The sequence below is a fragment of the Arvicola amphibius genome, chromosome 1 (genome assembly GCF_903992535.2).
Source record: "Arvicola amphibius chromosome 1, mArvAmp1.2, whole genome shotgun sequence".
Lineage (NCBI taxonomy): Eukaryota > Metazoa > Chordata > Mammalia > Rodentia > Cricetidae > Arvicola > Arvicola amphibius.
In genome coordinates this window covers 35,423,594-35,436,523 of record NC_052047.1, presented here as the reverse complement: position 1 = coordinate 35,436,523, position 12,930 = coordinate 35,423,594, and the positions used below count along the sequence as shown (strand labels likewise).

Sequence of the window (12,930 nt, the reverse complement as noted above, 5' to 3'; positions counted from 1 at the left end):
TTGGGTTCTGGGATCCACATGTTGGCTCACCTTTCATCAACAGGAAGACTCCTGAGCTGGTTAAACTCTCCATTACCTCTGTGTTCCCTCATCCCGTCAAAAGGAATTGCACCTGCTGTGTGGCCCCATGTGGGTAGGACAAGGCACAAAAGCACAATTGTTACAGGCAGTGTTTCCCCGAAGCCCAGTTGTTAGTGCTATTTCCCCTGGCACACCATTACCGCAAGCTGCTTCATGGTCCCAAAGCCTGCACCTTGACCACAAAGAGGTCTGGGTATCTCAGGGTGACAGCAATCCCGGAGGCCTGGGGGGTCTCTGGATTACCCAGAGCTAATTTATAGATCCTACAGAGTCCTGCACACAGAACCCTAGCTTTAAGGACAAGTTCATGTCAAAGACCAGTTCTCAAATCATACCTCAGATGCTTATGAGTCCACGGCAGCCAGGAGCACCCTGTATGTACTTTTATTGATGGTTAAAGGCCCCTACTGAGAAACAGAGCAGAAGCACCCCCTGTTCCCTCAATTTGAATGCTTGGATCTATAAGTCAGGCACCTGGATTAAAAGTTCGGCCCTCTCAATGCTTAGTACCAAGTCTTCTGCTTAACACTTTCAAATTAGTTGATTTAAATAAGAGAAAATCGAAGAGTTCAATTGCTTATACCTGTTTTTTGTTTTTATTATCAACAATCAAGTTAATGGTACACTCTTGGAAAACTATATGCACATGTAGAAATATTTCCCCTTTAAATAGAAGCATTCATTATAACACGTATAAATAAATTTGAAAATCTGAAACATAACTTATGACGCTTATGTTCACAAACATAGTCCAACGAGAAGAAAATGAAATCAGACAGACATGCAACCTGATAACAAAAATATATACCATTGTCTGAATCTGGTCTCTCTAAACACAAAGGAATTGAACCCGTGAGAACCTTATTACGCCATAAAGACACACCATAGAGACTACAAGAAGAGAAAAACATTATACGGTCACGTAGAGGAGACGGTCTGTACTGAGAGTAACACCATACAATTGAGTCACAGAACACAGCTGTAGAAAGACTCCGAAAAAGTTAAAGCCTCAACATTCAACTAATATCTATAGTTTGTGCCTTTTAAAATAAAATTAAAAAAAATCTCAACAGAGATGTCTAAACTGCGCATAGAAGGGATCATCAATATACAGTCCGTCCACCCTACAGGTTGAGTCCAGCTCGGATCACTCAATCAGAAATGCAAGCCGAGACACTTTCTGCAAACGTGTGTGTGCCTTTCCCTTGCTGGGTAGATTTCTCTGCAGCCAGCTCCATGGGACTGCAACTGACTCCGATGCAAAGCGGTGCCAAAAAGTTCCGTCAAAGCTGGTGGAAGAAGAAAATGCCGGTGGGGGTGTCAGGAGAGAAAAAAAAGGAGCGCTGTGAAATATGAGACACGGTTTGCAGAGTCTGAGGATGAGAAGGCATCTCATGTACAGGGCGTCTTTCAGGGCCAAGCGGCTGCGAAGATTCGGGTTTGGGGATAGCAACGGTGTGGCTATCAGTTGCGCTAATGGCAGAATGGTTTCCGGCGAGGTGGGGGACAGGCAAGCGGGCTCCAGAAAGTCACTTTGGCTGCCAGGACAGTCTGAGTGAGCCATCTATACGGTGGCCGGATCCCAAGGACCTGAGGGGAACCAGGGCTGGAAAGACATCAGTATTCCTTCCTAAAGAGGAGCCACGAGAGCCTGTACAGTTGTGAGCACGAGAATTTAAGGGTTCGCAAGACCAAATCCTCAGCGCCAGCCACAGTCCTCCCTTGCCCACTTTGTAATTTTAACTTGTCCCCTTCATTTGGTTCTGTTTGACTTTTGTGATTTATTTTATTTTACATTTTATCGTTGCCGTCTTCCGAATTTTTCATTTGTTTCTAAGAAGTCACTGAGTTGGTTGTGGCCCCCATCTCTCCCTATCACCTACTTGGGGCCACAGACACACATTCTCCGAGACAAACATACACCCGACACTCAGACACAGCCCCCTGAGAGTGCCCCGAAGTCCAGGCCACGCTGCTCACACCCCCTGGGCAGCAGGCGGAGCCCTGTCCTGTGCGCAGCCCGAGGCAGGTGCGAAGCCGGGGAAGTTATTTTGTTTGTTTGTTTTGTTTTGTTGTGGGAGGGGGGTTGAGGAAAGGGGTAGGAGTGGGTTTGAAATGGGAGCGACGTCATTTTCTCGTTATTCGAATCGCGATCATTTTAGGCCTTCGATGAAAAAGCCACAGGCAGCAGCGACACTAGCCTTGGGTCTACCCACTCGCCCACTCGCCAGCCCGCGCCCGGGCTCGCCCGCCGCCGCCGTAGATCGCAGATCAGAACATACTGCTTTTCACTAAGGCGGCCTTGGCACCGTTGGGTCTTTGGAGCGAAGACAAGACGCTGGCGAAGGGGCCCCCAAGTGAATCCGGGATGGAGGTGATGGGGCCCGGGCCTGGAGCCCAGCCTTGTCCGGGGCCCCCGGCCGCAGCCAGGCCTCCTGCCGCCGCCGCAGCAGCCGCCGCTGCCGCCGCAGCCGCCGCAGCAGCCGCCGCAGCCGCACCACCCTTGCCGGGTTCGCCTCCCGGGCCCCCCGGGCCCGCCGCCCCGGGAGCTCCGGCCGGACTGGGCCCTCCGCCGCCGCCGCCGTTTGCCCCGCAGCTGGGGGTCGGGTTGGGGTTCGGTCCCGGGCCCCCAGTGCTGTCAGGATCGGTGCTCTTAGCGTCTTTGCTCTCATCGTCCCGGGAGGAGTCAGACTTCTTGCCCGAGGAGCCGTTTTTGGCTGCAGCGGCAGCTGCGGCTGCTGCGCGCTCCTGCTTGCGAAACTTGGCCCGACGGTTCTGGAACCACACCTGCCCAAAGAGAGGGAAGGTGATAAAACAGGGGAAGAAACCCAGAGAGCAAAGTGGTGCTTGGGACGCCCCAGTTCGTTTCAAATCACACACACACACACACACACACACACACACACACACACACACACACACTCTTCGCGGTATGAATGGACCATTGACATCACCGCAAATGCCCAGTCCGACAAGTCTGCAAACCTCGTTGCTAGTACCTCTTCTGAGAAACTTTTTTAGGGGTCAAACGAACGTGCCCGTGCCGGGGAAATGACACCTAAAGGGACAGGTACAAAGGCCGCACAAAAGCCCTAAAATGAAAGACTTTCTTTTGATGTACTCTTAAAAGCGCCCTGCCTACTCCTAACCCTCTCAAGTCTAACTGGCGAAAGGAGAGTGCCTTCCACTGTGGTGACCATAGCTCTTCCTTGCGCTGCCCGCAGAGGAGCCTTCCATGGAGAGCGCATCCTTGCACTGGGCTGGCTGACCAGCTCCAGAATGCAACTCTGCTCCTAATAGTTAGGTAGGATCCCTTCAGGAATCTGTTTCAAGCCCTAATTGCTAGGAAATTATTACACCGTGCACCACGGGCGCTACATTTTCCAAGGCGCTCGAGTTAGGAGGCACTTGGCAACCGAACGCTGACGCTGACGACTACTAAGGCTGACAGAGGTGCAGGCAAAGTCTGTGGTCTTCCCCTCACCGAGCACTTTCTCTCTCCCCTTCAAACTCCCAGCCCCCCTGCTCTGGTGGGAAACTCTTTGCAGCTGTGAATCAATTGTGTGTCCTTGGCCCGCCTCGTGCTCACACAACACTCCAAATCCCATTTCTCCGATCGGCACCGGGTCCCTTTGGAATTCTGAGCATCAGTACCCATCCATCCCTCGCCCTACTGCTGCCGCCCTAGCCCTCGGTTTCCCCGCACCTGAACTCTCGCCTCGGTGAGGTCAATCTTCAGCGCCAGCTCCTCCCGGGTGTAGATGTCAGGGTAGTGCGTCTCAGCGAAGACCCTCTCCAGCTCTTTCAGCTGCGCGCTTGTAAACGTGGTGCGGATGCGCCGCTGCTTGCGTTTCTCATTGAGGCCGCCGTGGTCGGTGAAGAGTTTGTACGGAACTAGAGGATGACAGAGGAGGCTAGAGTGAGTAAAACAGTCTGAAGTTTGAGGGACTCCCGGGCCAGGACGTGAGGACCCAAGGTCAGGTCGCCCGGGAGCCGCTAAGGACTCCTGCGGCGTCTGGAAGTTTTAGGAGCGGCGACCTGCCAAGAAACCCAACAAATTAGTAATATAGAGAAGCAGGGGCACGAGTGAGACTTTATGTGGGTTCTTGTGGCCCAAGTGCCTTTGGATGGGTTGAAATAGCAATTTGGAGACCACTTGAACCCCCGAACGGGGTATAGTGCATTCAGCGTGATAACAGTCCAAAAACATCACTTGGAATATCAGAAAACCAGGGACCAAGTTACCACTCACAACCACTCTTGCAACTTTTCAATTCTCAGAAGTTGACGCCGCCCGAAAGTTGGGGGATAGTGCTGTAAAAAACAATAAATTCAAGAAATGATCATAAAAAGGACCGGCCAAAGAGGTGTGAGCCGCTGTCGGTTCTTAAAAAAAAAGAGAGAGACACCGCCAGTAATGAGCTTTACTCTTTGTTATTTAATTATTTTCTAAGCTTTACGTCTCATCGCAAAGTAAATAAATTATGCCTATCATTTTGGCAGCTTAAGATAATTTTGTTGGCGGTTCGGGTGTGACTAGGATAGTGTAACCCTGTAAGTGAATTACCCCTCCCTGCAATCGCTTCTAACGTGATAAATTCTTTCATTTGTGTAAGCAAATTTCGTTTGGTAAATACTAAACACATTTCCATTTTCAAATGCAATCAAGGCTTCCTATATACGAGCGGAAAGGCGGCTTCTTCCGCTAAGAGAGCTAGCGGTCCTTACCTGCGGCGTACGGACTGCTCTGGTGGTCCCTGAGGGTGCCGAGGCTGCAGGATCCCGGCGTGAGGGACGGGCAGCCGGACGTGGCCCCAAAAGTGGTCCTTATCGGGTTATACTGGAAGCCACTGGCCTGGCTGCAGGAACTGAAGTCTGCATAGGCTGAAGCCAGGCTCGAGGTGTCCATCCCGGCCATACAGGACTCGTAGGCAGAGGAATTGAGGTAAGAATATTCCATTTTATACATTGAAAAGGTTCTGGATGGCTCAGCCAAGTGGAAAAATGAAATAAAAGATGGATATGGAGTCGGTGGCTGAGTGGGGAGATGTGCACAGCTCAACGCCTGCCTCCAAACTGGCCTCCTTACTACCAGCAGAGCCTAGTTTTATGAAAAAGCCTCCTGTGAGATGCCTTGTCTGAGGTCTCTAGAGCATATAGTCCTCATAATAAACTTGGCTCTTTCCACTTGGACAATAGCAAAGCGGTTGGTCTTATTGCTGGCGCTTTTTACATGACAATAACTCATCCGTCTATTGGGCTGGCACTGGGGAACTGAGCTGTCCAACCTCCCTATCATTGATTCCTGCATCTCTAATTAGAATTTAATACCACACCATTACGCACCGAGCCCCCGATCCTCCCTTCTAACCAGCTCCTGCCCTTTAATTCAATCACGCTACTTGGAAATAATGAAAGTTGGGTGACGATTTTCCCTGATCCAATTTCCAAGAGCTTTTAAGCCTTTTTAACTGATCATATACCTTAGGCATAAATTGAGATAGTGTGTATCCCCCCCTTCTTCGTCCTTTTTTTTTTTTTTCTTGGTTAGGGAGAAGAAACCTTGATGTCATAGAAAACCTGTTTTGTAAGAGTGTTACACGCTCAATTTAACAACAAGCCTACCCCCCGAAGTGCATGAAATGTTATAAAGGACTGGGACATTGGCAAGACTCAGGCGCCCTGTAACGTAGCGTAAGGGGGCCAAGGGGGGTTTTTATGTGAACGATAAGGATAAGCGGATTTCTTTACAATACACCTGGTCGAAGGGGATGAAAAAAAAATAGCATCTTATCAATTGTGTTTCTCCTCGAAGCTTAATGTGCTTTTCCAGAGACGTGGGCAGACAGCCCCTTTACAAAAGTAAAATAAACAACCGAGTAAAGCTCTCAAAGGTAAAACATCTGGATTCCCTACCGAACGTTTCTCTGCGCTCAGCGCTGTCTGTCTGCGTTAGTGTAGATTTGGAGCGGTGAGTGTGAAACTTCCCCGCGGTGGTTGTTCATTTTAATTACTCCGTAGCTACCATGCCCAGCATGAATGCACCCAAACGGGGTCTCCTTTTCCAGCCTTGTCTTCTCTCCCTCTCGCCTCCCGCTTTTTCAAGCGCTCACAATCCCCTTTAGACCTGGGAATTTTCAAAGAGGATGGCGATCTTGTTTGCCTTTTAGGTTTTCGGACTTCACTGAGCGGCACCCTAGCTCTTTAAACAAACAAGGCAACGGCTTGAGGCAGCGTACTTTCCTAGTTCGATTCCTGGGGCTCTTGGGTTCTGGCGAGGAGGCGCAGACAAAGAAGCCAGCCGTGATTTGTGGACCTTGGTGGCCCCATGATTTAAGCGGAGGGTAATTTTCATTTGGTTCGTTAGACTCTAGCAGAATAAAGGGAAATATTTCATTAAATCCTTCCTCTCGGTGGACAAGAGGGGGGAATGCTTAGTTGAATCGCCGTGTGGTGTAAACAAACCCTGGATATTTTATATGAATTAAATGTGTAGATAATTAGTTTTATTGCATTCATTACCCCCTTTATGTGCTCTGTAACAAGTCAGTAATTAAAGTAACAAACTCATAAAGTCTTTATAGGGGCATTTAGGCGTTCAGTGTTTGCCAAACTAAGTGGTTTAATTCGATGCTAGTGCCGGGGAGTGGATGGGCGCCCGCTCTCCACTGCTACCCTGCTTTATTACGCACTAAACCACTGCAGACTCCGTAATGGATTAAACCCGGACAGCGGCCCCCAGCCTTTTCAGCTTCCACCCAGGTGTTTGCGCATCCTCTGGACATAGGAGCGCTGAACTGGCAAGTTCAGGCAAGGGAACTTACCGAGGAAGCTGGTGATAGTTTTATGGGGAGGGCTGATAGTTTTATTGCAGTTGTACGTTGTACAATGCGTATTTGATAAAGAAGGGCCCTTCGTGACCAATGTGCACTTTTTTGTGCAGCGGGGAAAATGAAAATAAATGCGTCCAAGGTTTGACTGCGGCGGGAAACAAATTACAACACTCTAAATGGTTTTTCTTTATGGTCACCAGACAAGAGGAGAAAGGGGGATGCAAACATCTGTCTTCAGTCCCTGAACCTAAAGGCCAGCAAAGACGGATGCGAATCCAAGGGTCATTACAGCGCGGATTTGTCTTTATTTATCGCCCCCTCATGAATATGAATCTGCATCTGGACCAGGAGGTGCTTGTACCCCCACGAACTCCACATGGAATTTCCCTCACTGGTATTCTCCCACTGCCTTCCACTTCAGGGAGGTGGGGGATAAGTTACCAAGCACAAGGCTACGATTGTCCAACTTTCTCTGTTTCTGGTACTTAGGGGTGAGGGGATTTGGAAATGATCGCATTCTGGTTTTTCTGAAAGGGTTGTTGTAGCTCAGGCCAGCGTTCTGAGGATGCCAAGGCGTGGGATTTTAGGCCAGGTTAGGCTACATTAACACTGGCCAGCCAGCTCCTCCTGGCAGAGGTGGGTTTAAAGCTATTTTTCTGCAAGAGAGACATTTAGGGGGGTCTGGGAAGAGGTGCACTGAGTCTCTAAGGCTTAGGTTTGCTAAAGCCCAGGTTCGCAGCCTGCCTGAGGTGCTTCTTGGGGTGTTCCACTAGAAGCCACCCCGACTCCCGGCAGCCGCTCTTCAAGCCCAGAGCCCTACGCCAGACCTGCATGCCACGCATTTTCACGCTGCGTTCCAGCAGCCTTCACTTGACTTCAGCTTCAGCCGACTCTAGGTTGAAAGTTGAAACACACACGGGGCTGGTTTTTGAAAAGGAGTTTGGGCAGAGGTCCTGGCTATGCTGTTCAGGGCGCTGCGGTCTAGATAGGAGGAAGAGAGTGGGGGTGGGGTATCAGGAATCCCGGACAGGGAAATGCCTTCGGAAGAGGGACAAGCCCAGCCAAAGCCACCACAGGGCGCCAGCCCAGGGCTGATCCCTCCCTGCAGTCTGGCTCCTAGCCGCCTCCACTTGGTCGCGCCAGGCGTCTTCCGGGTGCCAGCCCTGCTCTGTAGACCATCCTCGGCCTCCTTCCAGACGCCCCCTGGTGCCCATCCTCTTGTGGCCCGTGCGCTGTGCGCCTCCTTGAAGACCTCTCTGAACTAGAACCGCACGGTTGGATGAGCAAATGCTCTTGACTTCATTTTCCCCTTTGTAGGATTTGTAGGTTTATTTGGTTCAGTGTCATCGCCCCTCCCACCCGCCCCTTCCCCGCCGCTGGCCCCTCTTTTGTGGCTCGGGGTCCCGATTCTGCTCAGCAATGAAAGGCTTGTGAGCCTGGGCCAGGCCAGAGCTCCAGCCCCAGCTCCCTGCTTTGTCCCAGTTGAGCTTTCTACACGCGAGCTTCTCCCCTAAAAGTTGTACCAAATGGTTAATTTAATTATTCCAACTATAGACCAACTGCTTCAGCAGCCGCCACCACGCGTCTGGGAGGAAAAAAGAAGCCATCTATAAGAAATAATCTAATAAAAGTGAAGTGTAGAAAAACCCCTCCTGATTTTCAACCGGCACAAATAGAATTAAAGGTTCAGCATCCTTTTCCCAAACAGACCTTTTGTCCAGATCACAACTTCAGCCAACCAGCAATGTGGACCGTGCCTGCTATTTATTTTAATAGAGGCGGGTGGGAAGCGAGATGGATTGATAGATAAATGGCCACATGGATAGATGGATGGTTTGATCCATCTTCCTCTGTGTCTTTTCTTAGTATGTGTACACGGTTGACTTTTTATCCCCCTGCCAATTTCTAAATCAATAATGGAAAGGCAATCCTATGTGGCAAAAGAAAAAAGAAACACTATTTATTTAAAGGACAAGGAGACTACCCGCACATATACTATGGGGGGGGGGAGGGTGTTTACATGCTACCAATTGGAAAAGGTTGAGAGTTTTTTTTTAAAGTTCCTTCCCTTGTCTTTGCCATTCATAAGAGCGTTTCTTTTTCTTCGTCTGAAAGTCAGAAAGAATGTTAGAAGACAAGGAGACAAAACCAGCAAACAAAATGCCATTGTATTGTAGTAGCAGTTCATGGGAAAATGCTTGCCAGCCTCCTATGCCTCACTCCTAGGAGGCTGTTTTACCCCAGGCAAGGCAGAATAACACAGCGACAAATAAAATATTAAATGCCGATGAGAGTTTCGGAGGAACTTGCTGTTCGCTTTATTTAATGCTATGTCTGAATTGCCTCCGCACAGCCAAGCCCATGCCTGGTGGATATGCAACTGAGAGTCAGTGTTCTCTCAACCAGAGAATTAGAGGGTGAGATTTGTCCTTGGCTTTCTCTGCACACAGAACGCTGCAGGCTGCAATTTTCCCTCCTTACCTGCACTGAGAAAATCACCCTCACAGAATTTGCCAGGGCATCAGCTCCCAGAATGTAAAACAAAGCAGGCACAACAGCCCCCAACCTGATGGCCAACTCTATTCACCCGGCATTTGAGAATCTTTACTACAGACAACATTTGCGTAGCAACCCAAATTCACATTTTCCAATAGAAACCTTTTTAGGTTTTTGTAGGTAACCTCCTCAGACCATGGCTGTAATAATCACTGAGTGCTTGACAGCATATGTGAATCGAGTAACTGAGCTTGGCACTTGGAAAGAACCCGGTGACGGTTAGCCACAGGTCTTAGGGTGATGTTGATGACACTGGGAAGGTTTCTCGGTGGAGCCTTTTAGGACTGTGGGGTGAACGCTGGATTTTGCATCTGGATGAGGCTTCGAGGCATGTCTTTCCCATTACTTATCTCGAATGTGAGGACAGGATGGTCACCCAGCAGCTCCAGCTTATCACTGGATTGATTGTGAGCAATCAAACATGAACATTCTTTTTTATTTTTTAATAGAAGATATATAAATACAGATGATAAGTTAATTCTCTTTTAGCTTACATTATGCACAAAATTTACTTGTGGTTGATACCCTGGTTTATTTTTGGATGCAAAGGCTGAGTGGTAGAGGAGCTTGTCCCTATAAGAACCGTGTCTTTGGCTCGCTGGGTGGGCTTGGGCTGGAGTTTCCCAGATGACTCCTAGATGGTGCTTGTGTATCTAGATTTGTTTTGAAGGTGCCTCGTACGTAAGTGCTCTATATTGGTGACAGAGGTTCTTTAAGGACCTCCTCGTGGGCCATGCCTGCTTCCAGTCATCTTCCCCCTACTCCTCCCTCCCCCATGTAAAGCCATAATTAGCAGAAGGGACAGTCCAGTACCTTTAACTGGAATTTGTTGGATGGTAGCAACATCTGCTGGTCTGTTGGTTGGGGAGGCACAGGGCATTTGATCAGAGTCACAGATGTAAACGTGACATCTGCTTGTAACAAAGAAAGGAGAAACAAAATTAAATTAGGCAGGGAGCCCTCTCTGCCTGAGCAACAGCAAGGGGGGGGCGGACTATTTGACGGAACAACGGGGCGGGGGGGACTATTTGATGGAACAACGGGGCGGGGGGGGGACTATTTGATGGAACAACGGGGCGGGGGGGGGACTATTTGACAGAGAGAAAAAAGTGGAGAGGCTTGTGATCATCTGAGCCTGTGGCTGCCAGAAGAAGTAGCAGTTTCCTACAGAGTAGCAATGTTCTGAGCCCTTGAAGCTCACATGCTCCAAAGAAAATGGTCAGACAGGTTTATTCTCAATCAAACAGTACCCTAACCTATGTGGGTAAGCTATGAGCTGAGAAGACTGAAGATCTGGTCATGGTCAAATGCCTCTGGGGACACTGATACCCCAGGTCATCTCTGGATATGTTTGGGAAGAACTGGATTTTTACTCAACAGCTGTGTTAGAACTTCTTCTGTCAACTACAATGAATGAGTGTATGGGTTCTGGCTTATTTGTGAGTCCAGACATTTGTTTGGCATTAAAACCACCTACCTACATGGCACCTAAGGTAGGGCTCACCTTGAGGGGCATTCAGAGATAATGGTTTAACATTTTCCAACCTGGCAGGCTCTACCTCCCCTGCCAGGTGCACATCTCTCTGTGTGTATGTGCACATGAGCACAATGTATTTCAGTGTATCTGTGAATGTGTGCGTGCACATCTCTATGTGTGTGTGTTTCTGTGTATCTCTCTGTGCATGTGTGTGTATATACATACATACATACATACATACATACATACATATGTTTGTCTGTCTACATCTCATTTCCCAAATTTCTCCAGGTGCAGTATATTGTGATTATACAAAGGAAATTCCAAATGATAGCAAAATCTACTGCACAACAATTCCCTACTTCTCAGTCTCTAGAGCAAACCATTTCTGCACCTGTTCCGTTCCCACTGTGCCGCTGCTCAGAGGAGGACGCCTCATTCTAGTCTCAGACTCATCTCGTCACCACGCTTTGGAAGTCAACACCTTCCCCTGGCTGAGGGACCCATCTAACCCTCTCACAGGTCTTCAGCCTCTAGTGCTTCTGGAAGTCAGCAGGCTAGCCCCAATCATACCCCACACTAACAGGCTAGCCCACACACCCCACACTAACAGTCAGGCTAGCCCCAATCACACCCCCACACTAACAGTCAGGCTAGCCCCAATCACACCCCACACTAACAGGCTAGCCCACACACCCCACACTAACAGTCAGGCTATCCCCAATCACACCCCCACACAAACAGTCAGGCTAGCCCCAATCACACCCCACACTAATAAGCTAGCCCACACACCCCCACACTAACAGTCAGGCTAGCCCCAATCACACCCCACACTAACAGGCTAGCCCACACACCCCACACTAACAGTCAGGCTATCCCCAATCACACCCCCACACTAACAGTCAGGCTAGCCCCAATCACACCCCACACTAACAAGCTAGCCCACACACCCCCACACTAACAGTCAGGCTAGCCCACTCACACCCACACTAACAGTCAGGCTAGCCCACTCACACCCACACTAACAGTCAGGCTAGCCCACTCACACCCACACTAACAGTCAGGCTAGCCCACTCACACCCACACTAACAGTCAGGCTAGCCCACTCACACCCCACACTAACAGTCAGGCTAGCCCACTCACACCCACACTAACAGGCTAGCCCACTCACACCCACACTAACAGTGATGCCACCCACAGTGTGCTAAGCCTTCTCTCATCAATCGCTAATTAAGAGAATGCCCCACAGGCTGGTCTGTAGGCAGAGCTATGCAAGGATTTCTTTCCTCTTCTCAGCTGACTCTCATTTGTGTCAAGTTAACAGAAAACTAGTCAGACTATTGATTGTCACAGAGTCTTATACCTGGAGCCTTCGTCACCATTTTATTGTCTCATTCCTCCCCAGTGTGCGCAACAGTCACCCCACATGTGGGAGTTGTCAAGGTCTCCACTCTCACTCCACTCCAGGGAGCTTCTTAGCCTCCTCTGAGCTTGCTAGCACTTGAAGAACCCTTCCCCCATGCCTCTACTATGTACTAGAGACCTCCCTGATGTAAACGTGGGTCAGGTGATCTTGCCCGATTTGGAAATGGAACAAAGATGTGCATGGAAGGGGAACCACCCGGCTGAAAGTGGAGCCCCATAACACAGTGTAAGAAAGTTTGGCCGCAGATTTGAAGGCGCTGCACTCACGGTGGCCATTAGACAGACCCATTGCTGATCACTCTGGACCAAGACTGCCATTGCCTCAGGGACCAGCGTGAGACTTTGAGCGTCTGGTTTATTCCTGACGTCCTGTGACCTGAGTGGTGGGAAAGTGTCTGGAAACCTCCACTACATAATTTTCTCTATGAGAGAAAGGACTTAAGGGGCCTTGGGGACAGTGGGAACCCAAGGAAGGTGATTTAGAGATGAGAGGGCATGAGGTGCAGAGAGCAGGAGAGATGAGTAACTGTGGTCTGGCCCTCCAACCCTCCTTGGGGT

The 12,930-nt window shown here is 49.5% G+C and overlaps 1 protein-coding gene across 1 annotated transcript; it reads right to left on the bottom strand.

Annotated features, from left to right (window-relative positions):
• Positions 1-2,352: 2,352 nt before the first annotated feature.
• Phox2b (paired like homeobox 2B) lies at positions 2,353-5,050 on the bottom strand. The gene is made up of 3 exons (XM_038317722.1): positions 4,810-5,050; positions 3,788-3,975; positions 2,353-2,868 (listed from the first exon to the last, which is right to left on the bottom strand). The coding sequence occupies exons 1-3, from the start codon at positions 5,048-5,050 to the stop codon at positions 2,353-2,355; spliced, it is 945 nt and encodes a 314-aa protein (XP_038173650.1).
• Positions 5,051-12,930: the final 7,880 nt, after the last annotated feature.

What these genes read in the sequence shown, in the direction of transcription:
- Phox2b (XM_038317722.1), bottom strand. Translation starts at nt 5,050, where the DNA reads ATGTATAAAATGGAATATTCTTACCTCAATTCCTCTGCCTACGAGTCC. An exon ending in GAGCAGTCCGTACGCCGCAG is followed by an intron (nt 3,976 to 4,809) that starts GTAAGGACCGCT and finishes GTCATCCTCTAG; the next exon opens with TTCCGTACAAACTCTTCACC. An exon ending in TCACCGAGGCGAGAGTTCAG is followed by an intron (nt 2,869 to 3,787) that starts GTGCGGGGAAAC and finishes CTCTTTGGGCAG; the next exon opens with GTGTGGTTCCAGAACCGTCG.